The sequence below is a fragment of the Lytechinus variegatus genome, chromosome 11, assembly GCF_018143015.1.
Source record: "Lytechinus variegatus isolate NC3 chromosome 11, Lvar_3.0, whole genome shotgun sequence".
Taxonomy (NCBI): Eukaryota; Metazoa; Echinodermata; class Echinoidea; order Temnopleuroida; family Toxopneustidae; genus Lytechinus; species Lytechinus variegatus.
Genome location: NC_054750.1, coordinates 20,867,830 through 20,894,217, shown reverse-complemented (window position 1 = coordinate 20,894,217; position 26,388 = coordinate 20,867,830). Strand labels below are relative to the sequence as shown.

General features: G+C 36.1%; 1 protein-coding gene across 1 annotated transcript; it reads left to right on the top strand.

The window, feature by feature from the left end:
* Window positions 1–5,986: 5,986 nt before the first annotated feature.
* Window positions 5,987–18,039, top strand: LOC121424595 (excitatory amino acid transporter 3-like). Its single transcript, XM_041620345.1, has 8 exons — window positions 5,987–6,320; window positions 6,909–7,156; window positions 13,227–13,269; window positions 13,868–14,208; window positions 15,095–15,328; window positions 16,396–16,590; window positions 17,099–17,233; window positions 17,800–18,039. Exons 1-8 carry the CDS (start codon window positions 6,072–6,074, stop codon window positions 17,996–17,998), a joined length of 1,644 nt encoding a protein of 547 aa, XP_041476279.1. The 5' UTR covers window positions 5,987–6,071; the 3' UTR covers window positions 17,999–18,039.
* The last annotated feature ends 8,349 nt before the right edge of the window (window positions 18,040–26,388 follow it).

Here is a 26,388-nt window from a genome sequence, read left to right as displayed (position 1 = left end):
CATGTTAGAGCAATTAAATGTTTTTTTTAAATAACTGTCATATCTATTTGTGTTTGATTTTTTTCGGATAAGGGTGTGCTAATTATTTCATTCTTTTGTTGAATCAAAGAAAAAGCAAAATTAAATGGTCATTTAGCAGAAAATTTTAGATGTCTTTTTAGGTTTTCGGAAAATGATTGTATTTTTCTCACTGTTTTATTTGTAAGAATGAAACGATCGCGTATGAATATCAATGTAAGTACCTATACATGTAAATGGTAAGTGAAAATGCACGAAGTCTAGTATTTGGATAAAAGATGTCTAAAATGAAAATGATGCCACTAAAGTAAAAGTGGGACGATGACCTTTTCAAATATTTTAGTGATTGTTTTAAATTGAATTAAGTTATTGTAACTTAAATTTCTTGAGTGAAATGGATGCAAAGAAAAAAGTAAAGTTTACTTTAAACTCCCAAACTCATAAATACTTGAAAAACATAAGGCAATCTGTTGAAACAATTTTATTGAGTAATTTCAACTATTTTATTACAGCTATTGTTAAAATGTGGAAAAATCTTCAGGATATTACAAATGTATAATTTTACAGGATTTTTTCTAAGTGTAAACTTTTTTTTTGATACGCACTGTATAACAACCCTACTGAAAAGAAGTAAGTGTCCCACAGTGTGTTTACAGTGTGGAACACAATGAGAAATCCCCTTCACACTGTTAAATTTGAGTATTTCAACCGTACGTGTGAATCACATTTTTAGTCGACTATGTGAACATGGCGTACATATTTGTGGCGTATAGCCCCTGGGCTCACAGGCCTAATTCATTTCCCATATACTCGTGTGTTAAAGTGGCACTTAAAAAGAATTCATAAAAAATAAGGAGGATATTCGAGGGTTGAATGTTTATTACCAGTGGATAGGATAAATGTCTGACATTCCGTATCTGACCAGAGAAGGGTAGCTCGACTGGCTCATTTTAAAAATAAATCAGCATTTATGAAGACCAAATTCATCACTTGAGAGAGTAAAATGACCCTAATTCTTCCGCCAATAAAAATATAGTTCCATAGTGGTGATCTTTCCAATTTGGAAAAAGTAAGATCAGTAGGTACCCTCCCTAGAATCAGTGTTAGATTGTCAGTCATATTCATTCATTTTTGTCAATCAGCAATATCAAATTTAAAAATTGAGCAATGGGCTTGGGTCGAATGAATATCTTATGCCTGCCAGTTGTGATTAAGCCCGTGCAACCCCCCGAAGACTTGCAGACAGACGCATTAAAATAAAGGAGTGGCACAGTTTTCTTACAGGCTTTGGCATAGTAACTTCAATCTCTTGATTCGTAGCTGTCAACTTGCCGACCATCAGCCGTGAAAACTATGTAAATAATCATATTAAAGGAAAGCAAGCAAAACGTTACACATAATAACTAGTATAGTAATAATAATAATAATAATGATAATAATAACAATAAAAATACTTATAATAACAATAATAATAGCTGGGTTTATACTGTAGAGCGCTTTTTGCCTGAGGATACCAAGCGCTCCTATTATTATGTGCAATATATTATTGTGTGCAATACATGCACAAGAATACAAGCCAGAGACTTTATTCCCAAGAAACCTTGCAATGATGTTAAAGCAAATGTCTGTTCATACCTCCTTATCAATTCAGCAAAATTACAATGTTAAAATCGTGTCCAGAAAACTTCAGGCATATGCATAATACAATATGATCATCGAAAATTATATTAGTGCAATGCTAGCACTGCCATAACTCCACCTTGACTGGTAAAATGTAATACGTGTATCAAACTAAACTCCTCAAAAAAAGTTTGGAAATCTGACTTGGATCGATAAACCGGAACCCTCTTCGGTTTTTATCAAATATCAATGTGTAATTAATATCAATAAATAGAACATTTAATATCCTTTAAAATGATACCCTGAATAATATAATTATGGTTCACATGGAGGTGCAGTGCCTTGAAATGTGGGGGGGGGGGCAACAGCAAAATTCAAAAGTTGCTAAGTGACACAATATTGAAAGTCACTGTCCTGTTTTTAGTGGTTATGAGTGAGTTTCTCAGTGGTTTCTATTGTTTTCAACTTTTCATGCACCTTCACATCAACTTTAACATGGAATCAAACACACCTCTTCGCAATCAAACACATAACAAACAAACATTCATTGGTATTTCAAACGACGACTCAAAGTTTAAAACCAGGGGCTTAAGGATTCATCTCTATTGACACAGACAAAAGAATCACGTTCTGTATGACTATTTCTGCTTGTTTTGCAGCTTTTCAATTCAGACCTCAAAGAATCTTGCTCTTTTTGTGAGGGCATGATCATAACAAGCATGGTATCATTTTAAAAAGAATCAAATGATCTTTTGAATGATATCAGACATGCATTGTGTAAAATTGGGAGTTGGGAGAAGTTAATTGCCATACTCGGATTTCCAAACTTTTTTTTGCTCGTTTTGCAGCTTTTCAATTCAGACCTCATCCAACACTTTTGAATCCTGCTCTTTTCGTGATGGCATGATCATAACAAGCATGGTATCATTTTAAAGAGAATCAAATGATCTTTTGAATGATGTAAAACATGCGTTGTGTAAAATTGGGAGTTGGGAGAAATTAATGGCCAAACTCAGATTTCCAAGCTTTTTTGAGGGGTTTAAAATTCAAACCATCAATATTTGTAATTTGTGTTGCCGGCCTCACAACGATATCAATCCTATCTGTAATAAAAAAAATGCAGTATAGGCCTATAATATTATGGTAAGTATTAATATTGTAGCGTATTTATCCATGTAGCAAGTCTCAAGCTTTTCACTAACAATAACATCACTAAATGCATGCCTTATCACAAATACTGAACTGATAACATAATGGTATGCGTACTTTCTATATTGTACGGTCGGGTGTAACAATAATCAATCACTGCGTAACGAGCGATAGACACACACGTTTTATAAATCTACAATATATTCATTACCAATCAATTTGCCTTTAACTCAAACAATTGATAAGATATTATTAAATATACCACTGAACCTCTTGTAATCTGTATTTCATGAACTAACCAAGGATAACCTTGATTCTTGGAAGTTTGGGTTACCATGGCTACAAACCTAGTATTTTAATGAAATAAATTTCATTAAACTACTAGGTTTGTAGCCATGGTAACCCAAACTTCCAAGAATCAAGGTTATCCTTGGTTAGTTCATGAAATACAGATTACAAGAGGTTCAGTGGTATATTTAATAAAAAAAATATAGTAGGCCTATAGTATTTATTTTCCGTATAAAAACAAATGCGAAACGGATGGATAGCCCATATTCAGTTTAGTCGACATGACAATACTTTTTTTCCATGGGGTCTAGAAACAATAAAAAGTGAACACATAAGAAAGAAACATAACATATACGGTAATTACTGATAGGAAAAGATCATAAAAGTCAATAGTTTGGCAAGAATTTACACGAAATATTTTATAAAATGAATGAATTGAATGAATGAGGCTGCTATCATAATTGAAAAAGTATTCGCGAGGAGCAAACGACTGTTGTACATGTAGGTAAGGAATAATAAAATGAGGGTTAAAGATAGCCCTGTTAAAAACCAATCAACAACAACTCAACACGATGTGAACAGTCACACTGTTTGGGAGTCCACAGTGTGAAAATATCTTCACACTGTTGAACATGTTAGCAGTGTGAATAATATTTTGACATCGTCCACTAATAGTATGTGAACACACTGTGAACAGTCACACTGTGGAGGTTACCATAGTTTGGAAATATCTTCACACTGTTGAACATTTCAACAGTGTGGATAATATTTTGACATCGTCCACTATGTGAACACACTGTGAACAGTCACACTGTGGAGGTTTCCATAGTTTGGAAATATCTTCACACTTTTGAACATTTCAACAGTGTGGATAATATTTTGACATCGTCCACTATGTGAACACACTGTGAACAGTCACACTGTGGGACACTGTGTACTTTCCAGTAGGAAAAAGGTCAGTGCAAGTTTTGTTTACAGAATGCTCCCGGGTGGGTGTTTCATAAAGCTACTCGTAAGTTAAGGACGACTTTAAGAACGACTGGTGATCCTTTTATTTGGTAAACGATATACACCATTGGCGATGGTATAACGTGTAAGAAAGGATCACCAGTCGTTCTTAAAGTCGCTCCTAACTTACGAACAGCTTTATGAAACGGCCCCCAGGTCAAGGAATTTCGCGCCGCCTTTGAGAAAGAGAGAATATTTGTTTGAATGCAGTTTCAGGACTTCTTGAAGTATAACCGCAAATAATGAAAATTATGGCCTTGCCATTCTTTTTATACACAATTGAAATAGCGAATTAATTTATAGGGCACGTACGGGCAGGTTCATATGCTGTAGCTCATAGTGCTTCAAGATAAACAGCAACAACAACAACATGGAACTGAGGACTATGGAATAGTTATAATTACAATCGCTTTAATTATTTCCTTTTCAGCGTAGTAGTATAGGTCACCTATTATTATAATTTGAATTCACTTCAGATCTTGTTCCCTTATTCGCTCTATTCCTTGACAGCACATGGCTCTATTAATATGACATTGGCATTGCCAACATCAATTCGCTGTGAAAATAGGCCTATATTATTTAGCCTTTACTTTTGAACTATTTAGGACGTATTTGCAGTCGCATATATTTGTGCACGATTTCTCAGTTTATACTATTGAAAATACGCCCTAAATCAGTTGGGAATTAGCATAACCAATTCATGTTATATTTTATTCAATGTTACAAGTTCAATTTTTTTTTCAGTTTTTATCATAACAAATTAAAGTAAATCACAAAATTTACAAATGATTATTAGGTGATTGCAAATCACATAAAAGCAATTTGGTCATATTCCTTTTTTACAAGATCAAGATTTATCTCAACAAATCAAAAAAACAAACATGTTACACAGTTTGATCCCCCCCCCCTAAAAAGATAAGTTTGGGACCCCATAGAAGCAGAGCTTATGAAAGGGCCCCTAATGTAGAACATTATAACAAGAATATTGATGAAAAATATTTACAATGAAAATCTAAAGAGTAAATGGGAAAATTATATCAAAAAAAATCCACACACACACACACACACACACCGCATACACATCCACCCCACACCCGTACACACACACACCCTCACTCACACACACACACACACACACACACACACACACACATGGTTTATCAAGATTAGATTTAAGATATTATTTCTCAAATGAATATTTTTGACATGATTTTTTTTAAATATAAGCAGTGTTGGACTGGATCTGATGCTTTGTGGTAACCTTTTATATTCTTTGATACAAACTATCACAAAAGAATTCAAACAGTCTTTGTTTTTACCCATCTTTGGTAGATAAGATTTTTCTGACGCGTATTGTACATAGTGGACCTTTGGGTTAATAGTTACCCTTTTAGTCGAACAAATTCTGATTTTAACCGGGCTCTGATAGTGTACTTACCTCAATAAATCATAATCTATTCACTCCAGGAGGAGGAGGGGGTGTTGAATAGTATTTTTAAACGGAGTTAGAATATAAATAAGAAGTAGGACATCGAAGCGTGATATTATTTTATATTATGTGTTTTCAAGAATAGAATGCACATAATAAGAGTGGAATAAAAAAGCAAACAAGTTGAATCTGTGAGCACAAACTTATTCTTTTGAAATAGGGCGTAGTTTCGATGCACGGCGCATGCGCAACTCATCAATCTAACAAGGCCATTGAAGGAATATATTTTGAATAAAACTCCGTTCTGAGAGGTTTAGCTTTGAACAAGCTATTGATCTCTTGCGCTCTCACAGAAGGAAATAAAAATCAGTTCTAGCATTCTACAACCAGGCAAAGCACTCAAGCATCCGTAGAAGCCAGCTTTTATTGATCGCAGAAAGACCTAAAAAGATTGCGAATCCAAACGAATTTTACTGTCAATCTGTCTCAAACAGCTTTTAAGTGATCAGTTGTCTGAGACTTTAATTTGAGAACTTGTAGACACTATCAGTAATCAAACATGGCTGATACAGAACTGGGAATAAATGGTGAAGGAGGTTCCCCGATTCAGCGTTTGGAGAAGAAAACATCATGTCAGAAATTCACCGAGTTCCTCTTCAAGAACCTCCTCCTTATCCTCATGATCTTGTCCCTCGTGCTTGGATGTTGTGTTGGTTTTGGGATCAAGCTCGGATCTGATCGCGATTTCACTTCGGACGAGATCAAATATATCAGCTTTCCAGGGACAATCTTTCTCAACATGCTGAAGGTATGGAGTGACTATTAAGGAAGAGAGAGAGCGGGAGGGGGAGATTGAGAGGGGGAGGGAGAGAGGAGGGGTACCTTGAAGCTTCAACGCTATCCCCGGTGAAAGGAAGAGTGAGTAAAAAAAAAAGGAAATGGGTGGATGATGGGTAGATGAGTCGACGAGGCGTCATACCACAAATCCCTGCTGGTGGACGATTTCATTTTTAAGAAGCAACTTTCATCATTATATTTATCGATTTTATCATCACAGGGGGCGACTGCCCCTGTAATCATTAGAGAAGTGAGAAAAGAGGACTAAAAAGGAAAAAGGACGAAAAAGGACAAACGGAAAAGCATAAAAGATAAATTGAGTCTCTACATTAAAAGATTATGAGTGAAAAAAGACGTCATCCTTAGACCGTACTGCCCCCTCTCCCCCAATCTGCATCACTATAAAGTAATTGCAATTATTATTTTGTTCCATCATCATTATCGTAATCATCATCATCATCATCATTATCATCATCATCATCATTGTCGTCACACTCCTCCCCCTCCTCTTCATCGGTTATCCTTTTCCTTCTCATCATTACCACTCTGTACGTGTTAGGTCATGATAATTCCCCTGGTCGTTTCAAGTCTAATCGCCGGTATGGCGTCGATCAACAAACAAGCATCGAGCAAGCTGGGTCTACGGGCTGTCCTCTACTACTTTACGACCACCTTCATCGCAGTCGTCCTCGGGATCATCCTCGTGATGACCATCCGTCCAGGGGCTCGTCACAGCAAGGATGACATAGATACCACAGGAAACGTCGAGAAGGTGAATACGGTCGACGCTTTCCTCGATCTCATCAGGTAATTCCTTGTTTTTGTTTGTATTCTGATCTGCATTACATTTACATAAGTTTTCAAAAAAGCGAAGCAGTCGATCTCAACGCTCTTCCTGCATGAATTATTTCGAAAGAACAACGGAGATGATAGAAGTTTTTTACGCGCCACAATATATATACATAGAACATGATGCGCTGCAATACACGTTGTGCGAAGGGCCCTCTTCCTTTATATATATATATATATATATATATATATATATATATATATATATATATATATAATATATATATATATATATATATAAATATTTGAAATATTTGAGCATTCTTTGACTATTCTTTATTTATTTTGATTATTATATATATATATATATATATATATATATATATATCTATATATATCTGAAGGGACATCGCAAATAGACCAAATCGCGAATATTGACGAAATTCGCGACGAAATTGACGACGTCGCCAATTCCGTCTGGAAATTCGCGTCGATATTCACAATGTCGTCGCCAATTTCTTCGTGAATTTGTTTTGCTTGCTTGGGCGGTACGTACGTGTGTGCATACAGAACTCTTGAATTTCTAACACCAGTGAATATCTAATGCACCAAATCAGTTATCATTCATTTTTTTGTTCTTGAAGGAATAAATTATTCTAATAAACCTAATTACATATAAAAAGATACAAAAGAACACGTGGGCATCTGACATCATCGGTTCGCTCACTGAATATTCATGAAGACATGCCTAGAACTGTTTCATCGGAATGCTGCAAATCTTTAAGATGCCGTTACTTTGTTATTCCTCGTCCGATATTGATCAAATTTTCATTGTATTGTTTCTCTGATCTTTCTTTATCTGTTCAAATCGTATTATTGTCTGCCTGGAGTATATCAAGCAGGAGACATGGTACAATTGTCAATTTCCATATTCTCTCTGTTTTACTTTGTAAAGTGTTGAATCTACTGAACATTGTGTCATAACTTTATTTGCCTTCTTTTGCATTAATAAAGAATTGATACCATCATATATTATAATCATCCCTTTTCCACACGAAAGAGAATTCGGGTTTCATAACAATAAATGATGGGTATTAATAATCTCGCGCGAGGGTGGATGCGCAGGTGTGTATGTGTGTGAAGGAAGGAGGGTGCACTCGTGCGTGATTATTCATAATCATGTTGCCGTATGCAGTGGGCGAGTACCATTAGCGTACCTATAAGGGGGGTTTTGAACTTGAAGACCTTTTTTTTTATTGCTCGTCAATTTTTTTCTGGGGAGAAATGTCCTTTATATGCGGTTGAAGACTTTTTTTTTGCTTGTCAATTTTTTTCTGGTACGAAATCCTTTATTTGTGGTTGAAGATATTTTTTTTTTGCTTGTCAAAATTTTGGGCGGACAAATTTGTCCGCCCCCCTTTGGAAAATCCTAGGTACGCCACTGGCGAGTTCGGAACAGATACCTGGGAATATGTAAGATGTACTTGTAGCACGAATTGAATACAGTTCAAATATCATGCCTGATAGAATTTGAACTGCATAAGTACAGTACGTGACACTTCTTCTCTGTGTTATGTCTAGTCTGCTAGAAAATAAAGATTAATGGCACTATGGTATAAGGAAGTACTTTTATCCATTCCGCGAGAGTATATCGATGTTTGACCAAACTTTGAGTGAATAGGATATCTCCATGTTGCAATTCTACTAATTTATAACTATACCATAACTACAGTACACCTCTGGTTTTTTTCTTATTCATAAGTCTTCCCTCCCTTAATTATGTTGACCCTATATTGCCTTGCCTGTGTAGCAGAGCTGTGTGCGAGCTGGAGAATATAGGCTTCAATACCTAATGGAAGTTAAATTGGTCCCGGGAAATTTGAAAAGCAAAAAAAAAAAAAGGAAAAAAAGGGGAATAAAGGCTTTCACCGCTAAATGGAATGGAAGTTAAATTGGTCCCGAGAAAATTGAAAAGCAAAAGACAACAAAAACGAAATTAAGGTTATTTTCGTTACATTTTTCAACTTTTTCCACATCTTCCAGAATACCTGGGGTTGCTGCCTATGGTGAATAATACATGCAGTGGGGGTTGGGGGGCTTCATCACCTCCAGCACAACCGCTTTCCATGGCCATGTTATCGGCAAATTATTTTGTATTTGATTATCAAGTGAATGTTTTTTTTTCATATTCATCTTTTTGAAAGTTTCACTGCTGCTGTATTAAATCCCAGAATGCCCTCAGGTCATACTGTCAGAAGCGTTTCACTTGTTGTGGAGTCGTTCACTTGCCATGCTTCCATGGTATTTTATAATTTGTCATATTATGAGTTTTGTTGAACAACTTTATTATTTTTCCCCAAAAAATGTTGTTTTCAAAATAGATAAGGAGAATCAGGATGAAATTGTGAATACATTTATGGCTTCACGCTTGAGCTAGCGGAAAACCACAATTTGAATGAACGTGCTGTCATAGAACGCCTTTGTCGGAATGGTTGGGTACATGAAGGCACATAATTTTGGTAACGAGATGCATTTTAATTTTTACGGATTAATTCTTGTCAATATTCGATTGTGGAATAACGTATTTTTTCCCCTAAAAGAGATTCTCAGTGCCTTTATTACCCTCTTTTGTGCGGTGTTTCTTTTTCTTTATTTGCATGGAGGCATCGTTATTAAACATATTTTTAGGGGAAGGGAGGTCTGTGCGGCGAGAAAGCAGTGCATGAATTGAATTGGAAAGAAAAGTTCTCATCCATTAACACGTCACTGTAGAATGAAGGCCTATAATTTATCCCCAGCCCCTATATAAAGGAATGATATTTGAATAAACGGAAGGGGGCGAAAGAAAAGCTAGAAACAGATTTATAGAAATTCGCATGAATTATTAAACCAGCAAACGTAACTTTATCAAATGCTGTTGGAGGTTGGAAACTGAATGAATATGAATTGTAAATATTGTTCGCGAATCGATGCATATCAATCAAATCATATTATACAACTCCCAAGAATGTTCTGTAATGTGATTGGTCCAAATCGGATCACATGATATTCAGCGAATAGCATCCAAAATGCACTATCCTGCAATCTAACGTCATACCAAATGTACTATCCTCCACTCTGACGTCATACCAAATGCACTATCCAACACTCTGACGTCAGTGTGCGGGATAGAGCGAGGTCTGCACTAAATTCTAGATCTAGAATTTAGATCAAATATAGCATCCATGGCAACTCAGTAAAACGGGGAAGGGGTGTTAAAAAAAAACAATGCTCGCATTCTTGTGCATAGAAGATCTAGATAATGAACTCTCCGACTTGATATACCGCACTCGTTCCTACGGACCTCGTTGCGGTATACCTATTGACTATTCTGGCACATCGTTCATTAGCCCTGCATGCCAGCGCTTCCTTAATTTTTTTTTTTTAGTAATTTAGCAAGTTTTCGCAAACCTCAGGGACGCGTCAGTAGGGTCCGGTAACACAAAACTTAACTATTAATCATACACTCGATGTTTAAGATTGATTGTACATAATTATAGTCAATAGAATAGTCAATAGAATAAAACGTAGAAAACTGTTCCACAATCATTGCTAAGCTTTGTGTTACAAGCCCTATAGATCTGATTTTCGTGTGAAAAATTCTTTCATGCGACACCATGCATGCCTTTTGAAGATGCGATATTAAATCCCGCTTCCATGCATGTACGACTGGTCATCAGTGTATGCCCATCTGAGCATGCGGTGGGCCTCTGTACTCTGGCAGCTGGCTGGAGATGCGAAACGATAGGCCTACATGGATAAGAAAGTGGTTTTTCAAACAAATCAAGTACATGTTGAGTGAGGAAAAATTTACTGAAATAAGGCTTAGATATAGATCATTACAATCCATTGAATCGATATTGCATCTAATGTGGATTATTGGTGGATCACTGGCAATTGATTCCATGGATCAGAGAACCTCTCCAGCTGAAACCTTTTCGCATGCGTTGATAGGTACACAGCATAATTATGCAAGAGGCCTATCCGTCTGAAAAGCATCCGAATTTGCGGGGTTTTTTTCTTTTGCTCTCTCTCCCTACACAAACGATAATCAAACACACAATGTGATGGGCATTATTTTTTTTTCTTTCCCCCGAAATGGGGGATTAAATTCAAAATTCCCGGGGAGACCACTTCCATTGACGAGTGGATACCAGGCGCGACCATTGGTTTCACAAAGCACTCTTAAGAAGAGAAACAAGTCTTTTCCAGATTATGAGAATGCAACCCTTGAAAAGTATTGACCGAAAATACGTAGCTTTCCTCACGAAATATATCCCTTTTTTCAGTATTTCAAATATCGTTTTTGACATCCTTATAACGTTAAATATACGTAACGTGCCCATTCTTGGAAAGAAAATCCCTTTTTACACGTGGTATCGTGCCTGCATGGCATCCACTCGTCAATGGAATTGCCGCCCCCCCCCGGGCGGCCCCTCGAGCTCTGGGAGGAACCAAATGTGGCTCTGGAAGCTCGTCCTAAATCGGATATATCGTTGTTACCATAGTAGCAACCAGAATTTTGCACACGAAACGCAGATTGAATGTTTCCGTTGCGGATGCGAAACGTTAAACAATTCTCATGCATGCCACACAACTTACATTGCAGGAGAGTGTTTTGCGACGGGGGGCCCAAAAGTCTCTTCCTAATTTACCGTCGTAAAGTCCGTCTGCGTTGCACAGCGAAAAGTGGGAAATATCTAGTCAACAGAAGTCGGGGGCGCGCTGTCATCTTCCGTAACAACTTTTCTGAAGCTGACAAGCTTGATCTGTTTAATACCGCTTGTTTTTTTTTTCTGATATTCGTATTCTACAATGCCTTTTCTTTAATGTCTGAAATGATACAGCGAATGAATTCATAATTATCATGGCATTTTGTGTGATAGTTTCATTGTGATTAAGAAATAAACCAGCCCACCTATAAAAAAATTATTTGAATAAACGGTGACGATAAAACGATAAACACAAAAACACATTTATAAATACTCGCATGATTTATTACACAAAGAATTTAGTAGCTTTGTGTATGAGAGAAGTTAAATGCCGTTGGCACTGGAGGTTGAATAGCGGAATGAATAGGATTCTGTTCACAGTTTGATGCATATTATAAAAAAAATCATTCAAATATATGTGCAGTTAATGTTCAATAGAATTCGGGGCTGCAGTCATCATCCGTAACAAATATTTCTTGAGCCGAAAAACTTGGTTTGTTTTATCTTAAATATTTTGTGTAAGTTTAAAAAAAAAACCCGAAGTGATTATTGCATGAAGAGAGATAAAGGACGGCCTTTTATTTCTTGAAACATGGTTGCATTTAGTGAGATATTGCGTTACAGGATATGCTAACCCACCCCCGCATACGTAAGTTGTTTGTTAAATATTACAAAGCATTCGTCAGACTCAGTCTGTTCATGAGGCACCAATTATCTAGTTGCCTATTCAATATTGGGGCTTTTTCACACATGAATCTTGAATCATTGTAATGATGATTGCAGTCGAACTTTTCACACCCTCATGCACGCGAAAATTGTGATTTGACTTCGAATTTCCCAAGCGAAGGCAATATGTGTCCTTGATGACTTGTCAGTCAAAACACTCAAAATGGGTGATTATACTAAACATAATTTATAAACAATGTCCAAACTTTTGTTCGCATTATTACGTTAGCTTACTAGAGTATAAAAACTGTATATATTCATTTATTACGAAAGTCACTTTTCTCATGTACTTAATTCATATTAATCTTTGATTCTCAAGATTCCATAGCTTTTCATAGCATTTTGGATATTTGTATTTCAACATATTGTTTTTGACATCTTGTTTCATATTTTTATTCAGGTTTTGTTACCATGTATTACTGTATTCGTTTTTGTATATACTCCGAAAAGGGTTGATGAAATAAAGAGAAAGTTTAAGCTCATATTAATAGATAAAATATTTAGCCAATGGTCAGACCCAAACTAAATTCTTGCACAACCCAGTATTATGATTATCACTATCTGCACTTGCTAATTTAGCATTTTCTTTCATCTGTTTCATTCTCCGACAGAGTGATGTTTCCACCGAACATTATCGAGGCTACCTTCAGGACTGTAAGTCTATTAATTGATTGATATTAGTAATCAATTAATTAATTAATTAATAAAAATTATTAAAGAAAAAATATTGGTGGGCATGGATCACGACCATTAGCATACCTAAGGGGGGGCAGACTGCCCCCCTGACGAGTAACAACCCATGTCAGGGACGCATCCCTGCCCCCCTCCCCCCTGACGAGCCACAAGTGGCCCGTTCCTTTTAACTTGAAGACCCTTTTTTTTTTGCTTGTCACAAACACGGGTGTGAACCGGGAAGGGTAGGGGGTGGGCAAAGGGTGTTGCCTTTTTGCCAATTATGTTATAAGCCTAAATTATTACTCCTCTAATGAGAGGTTCCCCGTTCCCCACCTTTTTATTTACTTCTGTTTTGTTCACCCAATAATAGTCTCTTCGGTGCAAAACTGCTAAAGAGAGCCATAAGCCCCAAGTTGTAAGTAAGTGTGGAATTAGGGTTATTTTAGCAGTGAGAACAAATTTTGCTTATAAAAACCCAAATAAAATGCATTACCTTTCTGTGTCCCCTAAAATTGCCCCCAGACATTTGGGTCCGCATCTGATTAGTAGGTTGTATGGTTGATTTCCATGATTTCAGTACAAGACAAGACAGGTTCCAGTGGACGTTGAGCCGACAATGATGCCGATGATGCAGAGCACGGCCATGATGATGGACTCGATGATGAATACCACGGACACGATGGCGACGGACTCGATGATGAATACGATGATGAACTCGACAACCATGAATACCCCGATGATCACCAACACAATGTCGGTAGGAGGATACGAATTCAAGTCCAACATCCTCGGCCTGGTCGTCTTCTCCTGCATCTTCGGGGCCGTTCTCGGTCGCCTTGGTGAGAAAGGGGAACCCCTGAAGGATGTCGTCGAATCGCTCATGGAGTGTGTCATTGTTCTCATTGGCTACATCATCTGGTAAGAGTCGAATCTTCGATCCATCCTTTTGGCCAGGTGGTAATCCACACTTGGTCATTCTCCACCCAAGTGGTACGAGGTAGAATGTGAAGGTCATTGTGGCTTTGTGGGCGCCTAACAAGTCAAGGCAACAGGCTGCCATACCCCTCAGTGAGTGGAGGATGTCCAATATTGTGTTTTGGAAGGATTGTTTGAATCCGATGACCGGTTAGATAATGTAAATTATTTAGCGTTAGCGCGCTATAAACAACCATACTTATATGTTTCGGTTTCATTTCCAAAACAGAAGGTGAGGACAATTTGTTGTATTTCTTTCAGAGAAAGAAGATCAGGGGGTCGTTTCATCAACATTTTCGTCCGACAAGTTGTCAGGTCTGACAACTTTTCTTTACTTTGATTGGCGGAGAGGTACTATTATACCAAGGATAGGCCTACTTGTCGGATAAATGTCATAATGACATAAATGACATGTCCTTTCATGAAACTCTCCCCGGAGATTTAGATAAGAGCTAAATCTTATGCTTTCACCATATTTTTTTTTGATGGATGATGGTTACCAAGGTTAATTCTGAGAAGCCATGATGTATCCCGTTTATCTTCCTTTTGAATTTCAATCGAAGTTCTACTTCTACTTGTGATTCTGAAGGGAGTATGTACAGCAAACCAAAGCATGAATTTATCTTTAAACTGGTGAGGGAAGAAAATGTTCGAAAACACATGTAAGAGGGTGAGCAAAGCGACCGAGCTTCTCATTGTCTACCTTTATAATCTGTATTGCATTGGACCCTGCTTTATTATATTGAACTTAAGAAAAAGAGTGAAAATAACAAAATGAAAACAATACTTACAGGTTAGATGATCTTTTTTGTGCCCTCCCTTTCGACAGGCTATCCCCCATCGGTGTGTTCTTTCTGATCTTGGGTAAGATCCTCGGCATGGATGACTGGGCTCTGGTCTTCCAACAGATTGGGTTGTACTCGGCCACCGTCATGCTGGGTCTCTTCATCCACGGATTCATCATCCTACCGCTCCTCTACCTCATCTTCACCCGGTCCAACCCCTTCGCCTTCCTGAAGGGCGTGGCCCCTGCCATGGTAACGGCCTTTGCCACTTCATCGAGGTAAGATGATATCCTAGCAAGGTTTTCTTTCGACGATTGTTGTACTTGTCATCCAGCGGAGTACGGTCGGGAGCATTCGACGACAGTGAAGCCATTGGGAAGTTTCCTCTCAGCAAATCAATTTGCGTATTTAGCATCCACTTCACAGACGCTTCTTGCAACGTTCAGAATCTATTGGAAATGCCCGTCAAATCACAATTGACAGATTAGAAATCATTGTCGAAAGTTGGTGGACCAAGACAGCACATCGTCTTTAGATTCAGACTGGACAAAAAATGCAAATACATGTATGTCGTTTGTCCAGAGTCCAGGGCTCCGTAACACAAAGGTTTGCGATGGATTGCAAATATGAGGAACCGCACTAATTGGTTTCTGGTCAGTATTTTAAACCAAATGCGCGTCAAACATTGACGTTGATTGGTCAGATCATTTAGCGATTGATCGCTGATCTTTGTGTTACGGAGCCCAGGACGACATTGCTGTTTGATTCATCGATTTTCGACAAAGGCTGCTGCTATATACGAAGGGCTTTTACATGAGATAATCAGCGGTATACAAAGAGTCTGCGAAGAAATTGTTAAAATGACCTTTCCACATAACGACGGGTGCCTATTAAGCCTTTGTCACAAACTGAAGAGACAGAACAGCATGATTACACGCTGTATCATCTTTTATTTCATCCTGATTCAGATCGAACGGACGAATGTGTGCACTGTCTCCAGGACCAAATGTATTTAATAATAAACTTCCTTTGTAAATTGACACTGCACTTCGTTTTATTAATTCTCTTCTTCACATTTTATCTATCTATCTATATATATCTATCATTGTCTCCACACGTTTTTCAAGTTCAAATGACTTTTGCTTCTGGTGGAAACTTCAAAGCAAATGAATAGGCCTATACACATAACGGTTTAGTATATTATCACAAGTCTCATGCATAGTTTTATATGTCGCCCCTTTATTCGTATTCATATTTGACTTCTACGATCACAAACAAAAGGAAAATTAAATATTTACTGTTGAAAGAAAATTGTTTATAGTCTTTCTCTGTTCTTCATCCTCAGCTCTGCCACTCTCCCCGTGACTATCACAAGCCTGGAGAACAATAATAAGATTGATAAACGAGTCACTCGTTTCATACTCCCTATTGGTGCGACCATTAACATGGATGGAACAGCCCTCTACGAGGCAGTGGCAGCCATCTTCATTGCGCAGATCAATGACTACGACCTAAGCGTTGTCGACGTCATCGTCGTCAGGTACGAGCAGGGGGCTGATTGAAGGATTTTATATTAACTTCGGGGTACCGAAAGTTGACCGATTATTTTTTTGTTGAATAGTTTGACAACCCCCACTATCCAACCCCTCGAATATAGGGAAAATTGGAAAAGAAACAAAACACACATAAAAGAAACAAAAAAACCTACATATTAATGGGCTTTTTATTAAACTAGGGGCCGGAGTAACCGATTGTAAACTTTTTATTCGAAATGTTTAACTATATTCATAGAGCGTGATTCTTATCATGCCACCAGGCCTAGCTGTTATCAAATAGTAAAGTACATGTAATATCTACCTGGCGACAAACCCCCTCTGTTGAAGGGGGGGGGGCATTTTTGCTCACAATTAGAGGGATAAGAGGTCAAAAGTCATATAATTTTCAGAAGCACTTTCTTGTAAAAATCTTCTGACTAGCCGCCCCCTAAAAACAAATAAAAATGAAAAGAAATATTATTTTAACGGATTGAATTGATCTATTCCTCCCAGTATCACAGCCACCCTTGCTAGCGTTGGAGCGGCCGGTGTCCCGCAGGCTGGCCTTGTGACTTTGGTGATCGTCCTCAACGCCTTAGGTCTGCCAGCCGATGACATCACTCATATCATTGTCATTGATTGGTTCTTGTAAGTGACGTCATTTTGAAAACATTCCATTTAGTAAATACTACAACTAGGAGGTACATATGAAAAGCAATAAAAGCGTGAGAGATTCGTTTTTGTGAGAAGTTGCGCCATGTCGCCACGAACTCAAGATGTAGCATTTTTCGCATCTCGGGATTATTGGTGACATGACTTTCATGGCAACGAATTGTGCAACATAATTGTGCATCAACTACGAATTGTGCGACAATATACTGTGCCATTTTAAAAGTTTCTTTGCCAGCCTTTTTACTTGTTTAATACTGTGGTGGAAAATATGTAATAAAAAGTTCGTTATGGATGGAGACGTGACTAAAAACAAAGCATTGTTTGAATTGGAATCTTATGAAGCCCCCCCCCAAAAAAAAAAAAAAAAAAAAAAAAAAACAAAGATAGTCACAGCTATAAGTTTTCCACACCAGTTCTCAACTGCGACTATACGTGTATTCGTTATTCATTTCAATTCATTTTCTAATATATTTGTATTATTATGTGACGTATGAAAATCATGATCATCTAAACATGACCCATTATGTGACCTTCCTTTCCAGGGACCGTTGTCGCACCACTGTTAACGTAGAGGGCGACTCATTTGGTTGTGGCATCATCTACAAGTTCCTCAAACCTGACTTCGATCGCATCGACGAGGAAAACATGACCAAGGCTATGGTCAATGGTTACGCCAACGAAAAGAAGATCCCAATCGACGCCCAGGAAGGGATCAATACCGGAGAAGATACCCGCTTGTAATTAGACTTCGCCGTTGACTTCAAAGTCCACTTCGATATTGGCATAATGAGGCAAAAATAAAAAAAATATATAATGATTGAATAATTAATCACGAACACTAATTTAGAAAAGCGGATATTTTTTTTTAAATTACATATTATACGTTAATTACAACAAAGTATCTATATATCTTTACATCGAATTTTACTAGTTTAGTGGTTACGTATTGTGTTAAAGGGATTGTTTAACTTTGTGAGCAGCCGATTTAAAAAATTCTCAAACCAAGATGAAACATGTGTACAAGTGCATGTAGTAGAACTAATAAACCCTGAAAACAACCATTATTGAGAATGAAAAGCTAAAACTACAAGGTAAACCCCGATTTTGTAAACAGGTGTCTTATAGACGCCTAAATAGTACACATAAGTGTATGAGATGAAATTAAGATGGTGTTTCCGGTCACTTTATATTTCAATTTTTGAAGCACTAAAAAATGATTTTCGAACGCAATTTTTTCAGGACTTCATTTTTGTAACATATCACAGACACAGATGACAAGTGTGACCTTCTAGCTCAGATTTTTTAAAGTCAAACCAATGTTAAACAATCACTTTAAGCAGTTTTATATTGCTTCGGGTGATTTTTTGTTACTCATTCATTTATCTACGTTTATGATAAAGAAACATTTTGGGTTAAATAGTTGTATTGTTCTATTTTTCTCATGTTCCCCGTCCCATGGTTCCTTTCATACACTGAGCTTTCAAGAAACAGGCGTTTGCCGATACCCATATAGCAAACAAAATATAGATATTTTGTTATAATACAATAACATAATCAACTTGATGATAAATTAATTTTGCAATGAAATTTCCCTTAATGAGGTACATTAGTTGATTTATTCTCATTTTAGTAACTCTTTCATCATGTGCAAACTGCCATGATTGTGTCACTAATGTAACCATTTTCTGGCTCTCTTTAATTATGTCTTATATTAATAATAATAATAATAATAGGCACACAGAGATACGATCTTACGTATACGTAAGCTCCCGAAGGGAGCTAGAGAGGCAACTCTTTTTGCGCGTTTTTGATTTTCCATAGGTTTTGTACATAACAAACATGGCTGCCATTTGTCCAATTTGAAGGTTGATTTTGGAAGGTCAATGTTTAATTCATGAGTAATGACGTCAAAATACGCACAATGCACTTGTATGATTGGATAAAATGCTAATGTTTTATTCATGTCCTCATGCATTAAACATTTTTTTCCGTCCCACAATTCCCTACGATATCTGTGCGAAGTGTCGTTCTTTTTGATTCTGCGAAATTCAACTTTTTGAAATACAATAGCAAGTCTAATTATCTGTTTTTAGAATTGATGTTCGAAATCATGATTTCTGAGTGAACTTCAAAGGAGCAGAAAATCTTGGAGGAAACATTAATATCAATCTAATGACATTCCATAGGAATAAAAGTAAGTTAAGTTCAATTCCTTACTTTGATCCTAGTTGAAATTGTAGTGTGTTTGCTGGGGTTCGGCGTCGCATGCATAGCTTTATGTGCAGTTTACAACGCAAACCACAATTTCCATATTTCCATTTCTTTTTCCTGTCCTGATCCTAAATTAGTCTGAAATCTGACTGACATATTTTCTCAGAAAATAACATAGTTCTTCGTAGAACTAAGTTTGTTAATTGGGATGCTTCATGTCCGCCCTTATTAAATCTGTATTTCAGTTCTTATTGTCAAATATCAGGGGTAGATGTGGACTTGTTTAACGGCAAAGCTGCATCAAAATTAAGCCAAATACGGTACCGTACCATATAGCCAGAGCGGGATGCGGACTTTGATATCGCCGGTGCCAGCCGGCTGCGAAATTGCCGATGTAGGCTAGGTCATTAGGTGTTGGAAATTAATTGTCAAACAAGCTTGAGTTGAAATTTGAAGTTATAGGCCATGGGCCTATAGTACTGATTTTTCGACACCGCTATTTCAATATAATTATCTGCATTTAAAATGAAATGAAATTAAATCTAAATGAATTGAATCTGTTTGGAACTTTGGAATGATATTGGTAGATTTTGCCATGCTCATGGAATGATTTGAGACAGATATTAACGTTTTTCTTTTTTTAAATAAAAGTAAGGCCCTAGGATAGGTCTAACTTGAACATAGATTTTAAAAAATAAAATTCTAGATCTGTCTGGTTTGACTTTTTTCTACAAAGATTTAAGTTAACTTTATTTTAGTTCCTGGCTGGACCATTGGACTAAAATATAATTAGCCTAGCAACGGAGTTTAATGATTCTTTTTTTCGGGGGGGGGGGGCAACATTTATTTGTCAGGGTTCAAACTGCTCAATTGTTTTTTGGAAGGGTTGAGAAAATTTATAGTGCCCTATTTTGAATTGTTTAAGTATAAGGCTAAGCAGAGAGAGCAGCTGATCCAATTGATTTATCTTTGTTGTCCTCACTTGATGTTATTTGTGGTGAAAGGCAAAGGGTCATTTAAACCTGCCAGCAAGTGAGCTAACCCTTTTTTAAAATAAAAATCAAACTTAAAGAGGAACTCACTTAACGTAGAGATTCAAATCAGACATGTTTATAGACGAGTGCAAAAAAATTAACGATTGTCTCGCACTGATGAATGAGCGAGAGCCATATTATTACACAAATGATAATTATCCTACATCTGTCAAAGCTGGCTTGGTGTATATATATATTGAAGATTGACAAAAGACCTCACTATAGTAGGCCGCGTATGCTTGAATCATTTAGTTTTTGGTCAAGACGTGCTTTTTTTTGTGTTGGGAATTTTGAAAGCTGGAACTCTGAAAAAATTGTTTTAAGAGAGGAATTTTGTTTATCACTTTTGAAATTTTTAACTGTAAAGTATTGTATGTATATTGAATTGCAGATCCAATGGGATCCAGTTCTTAGCAGTCCCAGCCTAGTCAAAAGTACAAAGTCAAATACCATTTGCACATCACCAAGAGGTACAATCTGATGAGTAACAGGATATCTGATCTAAATGTTTGCCAGGTATGCTTGTTTTCATAAAAATATAAAAAACCTATTTTTTCTTAATCATGTTATCCCATAAAGTAAAGCTCCATGATGAGATAATGTTCTTTTGGATTCAAATTCACCAGTATTTCCATTATCATCAATGCATACTTCTTGTCCATGTCTCTTAGCTATATTAATCATACATAAATTCACTTTAAAACTCAGTTACTCTGAAGACAGAAATAAATTAAAGAACAAAATATTGAGATTAATCTTTCGATATATATTTGAATGGGTTTTCACACTTAATAAAAAAAAGTTATATGAATAATGATCTATAATAGTGGTCTATGATTTTTATCTGGCAACATAAGTTACTACATGTGCATTTTCTAAATAATATTGCATGGAAGAGTAGGGGCTAGTAAAAAGTTTAAACTTCTAAATAAACTGGACTAGATGAGTAAGAATAATTTATATCAGCAGCTCATTTTGTTCCTTTCTCTTTTTGTTTACTATGCAGGTTTCACAAGCAGTTTGAGTTTCACCAGGGCAGATCAAGAAGAAATATGAAGGCCAGGTTCATAACAAGCAGTTTCTTCATTGCAATTACAGATTTAAAAACTTGAATGAATTTAAATAAATGTGTCAATACATATTGAATGCTGCTTAAACTACACATCTGTTGAAAAAAAAAAATAATTGGAGTATAGATATTTAGGTCCATAGGTTTCACACAAGATTAAAATATTTTTCCAAAGGGCACACTTATCCCCCCCCCCCCCTTATCAATGTTCTAATCATCTACATGTAGTACTTATACTGGTAGTGAAAGCACTTTGAATAATATTAGTAGTTTGAAAGGGATAGGTTGTATTCTGGTTATCTAAACAATGCAGAATGGACCTTTACTGAGGTCTGGGCTATGTAACATACATGCCTACAGACATATAAAGGTGATAAGAAATAATGGATTTTCATTGAAAAAATGTGCATAATAAAAACAATGTGACAGAACAAAGGGCGAAGAAATCACTCTCAGTCCAGGACCCCAATTCATTAAAGGGGAAGTTCACCCTGAAGAAAACTTCGTTGTAAAAATAGCAGAAAAATTAGTAAAAAAACATTGGTGAAGGTTTCAGGAAAATCCGTTAAAAAGTAAGAAAGTTATTAGAGTTCAAAGTTTTGGATTTGTGACGTCATAGTAGACGAGCAGCTGCCCCATGTGTTATGTAATATAAAATGCATGAATTTCAAATTTTGTATGGTTCCTGATGACCTAATTTTGTTTTCTATCCATGATCGGGTATGAAATGATTTGTCTATTGATACACAAAAGGTAGAGTGAAAACCATTTTCAATTTTCTGAGAAAATGACATTTATTTGATTTTTTACCATTCGCTATGTATGAATGCTGCTCGCATATGACGTCACAAATCAAATAATTGAAATTCTAATATCTTTTAATTATTTGATGAATTTTTCTCAAACCTTTGTCAATATTTTTTTTATTATTTTTTCTACTATTTTTACAATAAACTTTTTGTCAGGGTAAACCTCCCCTTTAAGACTAACTACTATTCTAACTTTGAAATTCTGGTAATTACTATGGAAACATTAAAGCAACAGATCAAAATTGGGGTTCCCATGCTAGTTGCTAGTTACATTTGGGGCCAATTTACCATAATTGAAGTCTTTATGAAACAAGAACCTCTATGTATTGCTGGACATTAAGCTGTTGAATTCATTTTCTGGGGGAAGTGAAAAGTTGTACTATTTTTTTTTTTCGTATTTAATCTCTTTGTTTTTGTAACACTGTATTGTCGATGTCCCATATAATGAACTAGATTAGCTCTGAAAATAAAAGAATTTGTTGGAAATAGAAAACAGCTCTAGCAGCACTTCACAACAATAGACAATAAGCAACTTTGTTACTGATTTTCTAATGTGCAGATTTGGGAAGGCACTCTTTAGAGAAATGTGGCAATGTGCTCCCCTTTTTTTTTATGAAGTGTCCCCGATTAGATTAGCAGGCTATTTCTTGTCAGCAAATGCTAAAATAATGATTTGATATTTGAGTAACTGACTTTGAGAGGTATATCGATAATCTTTTTATTAATGGCATCCTTGATGCCCCCCTTATATTGACTATGTAAGGCTTATCAATAACTATGTAAGTGAATATACATACTTATTTTTTTTCAATTTTTTTTTCTCTAGATTTTACCAAAAAAATACATCCCGTCTCTTGTAATATCTTTGCAATTTCTTTTGCACTCATTATAGGCATTTTGCTGATGTAATTTGATGCTTTGGTGAGAAAAAAGAGAAAAAATATTTTTATCATGTATTCAAAAATTTATTAATTAATAAACATTTTAATTTGAAATATTACTTTCTAATCTTGATATTCGTGATTTAATTAATCCACCAATTTATATTCCGTGAAAGATATGTGATGATGATGTTATTGCTACCAAACTGTGTTGTGATGAAATGGCACTGAAGATTACTTCTATATGACTGGAATATGATTGTGCTACTGATTGATTGATTGATTCTGTATGTTGGGTATCCATGGGTATAATACTAGTACAACAGGTATTTAGTATCAAAATAACATGCGTGGCAAGATAGCCCATAAAAGCCATTGCAACATGGCATACTGTGACATTCAGGTGCAGCCGAATTAAAGACATGAATGAGTTTGATTTAAAAGTGGGATAAAATGAAATGAGAATAATTGTTTGCTCACATGATTATGTGGAATGTGTGTGTGTGGAAGAGAGAGAGGGGGGGGGGGGGGTGGAATCGATAGAGAAATATAGGGGGTGGGCAGGTACAAAATTTTTATTTTATTTGGAAGTGACCTTTAAGATAGCCTTGATGAGAGCAAATACATGGGGGGGGGTACTGGGCTCTCTTTTGCTCCCATCCCAAACTCAGACTTAAAAAAAAAATCTTCATAAGATTTGCACCAGATTGTTCATTTCAATTTCAAAATAAAGACAAAATGACCTGATTGCTCTCTTGCTCAGATTTTTCTCATCATTTTAAGTATTTACCCCACCCCCCCCAAAAAAAAAAAAAACCAAATATTTGTGGCTATTCATGATGTGTAATGAAAATAATGGGCAGTGATGAACACCAATAGAGCAAGCAGATCCCTAAGTTCAATCATACTAATGAATCTCTTGTAAGCTTCCAAAATGTCTTCCAGGGAAATATCTAGCAAATAAATAAGGGAATTAATTGATGTAGTAATAATCGCGAAAGAAGAACAAATATGTAAACAAGAAAAGATGAATAAACAACTGAATACCTTGAGGGGGGTGAACGGGGGAATGATCAATGACATGAATTTACCAAAGACGCAGCTCTATGAATACATTTCATATTCAATCACGTCGCGTATTATGCTAATTTGTGACAATTTGCTTATTTGCATATTTTTACGCTGTGCGCGCAGGCCAATTTATGACCACGCCTCTGTTTCGCTGGTGTGCCATGAAGTTGCGGTGTCCATAGCCTTGTACGCGAAAAATGGGAGCAGTGTGCACTTTTGACCTTCCAAAATTTCCCCATGTCTGACCGGATGCAGAAGCGGAGTTTCCACCCCCTGAATAGGCATTTATATAGCGCCATCTATCTAGAAATAATCTATTCCGAGGCGCGTTGTTATTATTATTATTACCTCGGCTTTAGCTCGAGCTGCCTCTCAGCGCTCATGCATTCAAGGAATTAATCCTAACGGGTACCCATTCACCTCACCTGGGTCGAGTGCATAATGCATAAAATGTATCTATACTGTTATTTTACACAGTTCCTTTATTAATCTTCATACATCAGAGTGATGCGAAAAAGTAATGTGTGATTTTATCAACATAAATCATGCCTACTTTGTTTTGTTTTGCTTTACTCTATTACGTGTACTCTCATTATGTTTTTACAAAAACTGAAATGAAAAAGTAAACTGCCATTCAATCATTTGCATGCACTATTCGCTATTCTGTAATCATTGCAACGGGAATATTCAAATGCACTTTCCCTTCTGGATAGTTATTGTGTGCTTTATACTGTCATCGGATTTTATATCGGTATTATGCTCACGATTTGCATTTAATTCTTTAATTGGTGTATTATCAATCATAATTATGAGAATATATAATGGTATTTTCGCGTACCTATTATATAAATTGAGATATTGTAATGGAGTTCTGGATTCTGATAATAAGCACATGGGGCCTGTAACACAAAGGTGCGCGATTAATCCCGAACTTAAAAGAGCAATTCTGATTGGTTCCTGGTCAGTCTACTGAGCAAAATGCGCATGCTACGATGATCTTGATAGGCCATCATCATTTAGCGATTGATCGCTATTCTTTGTGTTACGGAAGCTCTGGATATTGTATTACTAAATTAAATACTAATTTCTGAAAAAAAAGACATATAATCATGATTGAAAATGATTTTTTGCTCTAAGAAATTATATAAGATTATTTTATACTCAGTATGACAAATACTTCTTTGTTCCTATTTCTGGACTGACAGATGCGATCGCATAACAAAGCGAGATTTCAAAATGTATATGAGAAAATTTGAATGAAATTGACGGTAAGTTCATTCTAATTTCAGTCTTTTTATTGAATGGTCATTGTCATCATTCCAGGTACATGGATGCATAATTTATATTTTTATTCTGTATTCACTCTAGATCCACTCTAGAAGACGACAATTATTTTCCCACCTTGTTCCTTCTAATATATTTTCACAAGAATAATTCGATTTTGTTAAACTGATGCCTGATAAGTCAAGCAAAACTCCTAATTTCTTGACTTCAATAGTATAAAGTTATTATGGTTAAGTAAAGTATGTCAGTTTCTTCAATCTTGAGTGTTTTTTCTCTTTTATTTGAATCTAAATTCAAATTAATCATTTAGGACAAGTCCACCCTAACAAAAAGTTGATTTGAATACAAAGAGAAAAATCCAACAAGCATAACACTGAAAAATTCATCAAAATCGGATGTAAAATAAAAAAAGTTATGACATTTTAAAATTTTTCTTAATTTCACAGAACAGTTATTATGCACATCTTGGTCGGTATGCACATGAGGAGACTGATGACGTCATCCACTCACTATTTATTTGTATTTTGTTACATGATATATCCTAATATTCTCCTCACTGTCAAGTGAAACAACGATTAATTCCTCCCTGAACATGTGGAATTAGCAAAGTTTAATACTATATGGTTCGGTAAACTTGGTCGTTATTTTCAAATCTGTATAAAATGAAATATAGTATAATTCAAACAATAAAAAACAAAAGAAATAGTGAGTGATGGACATTATCGACTGACTCATTCGCATGACACTGAGTTTTGCATATCACTGCATGTTT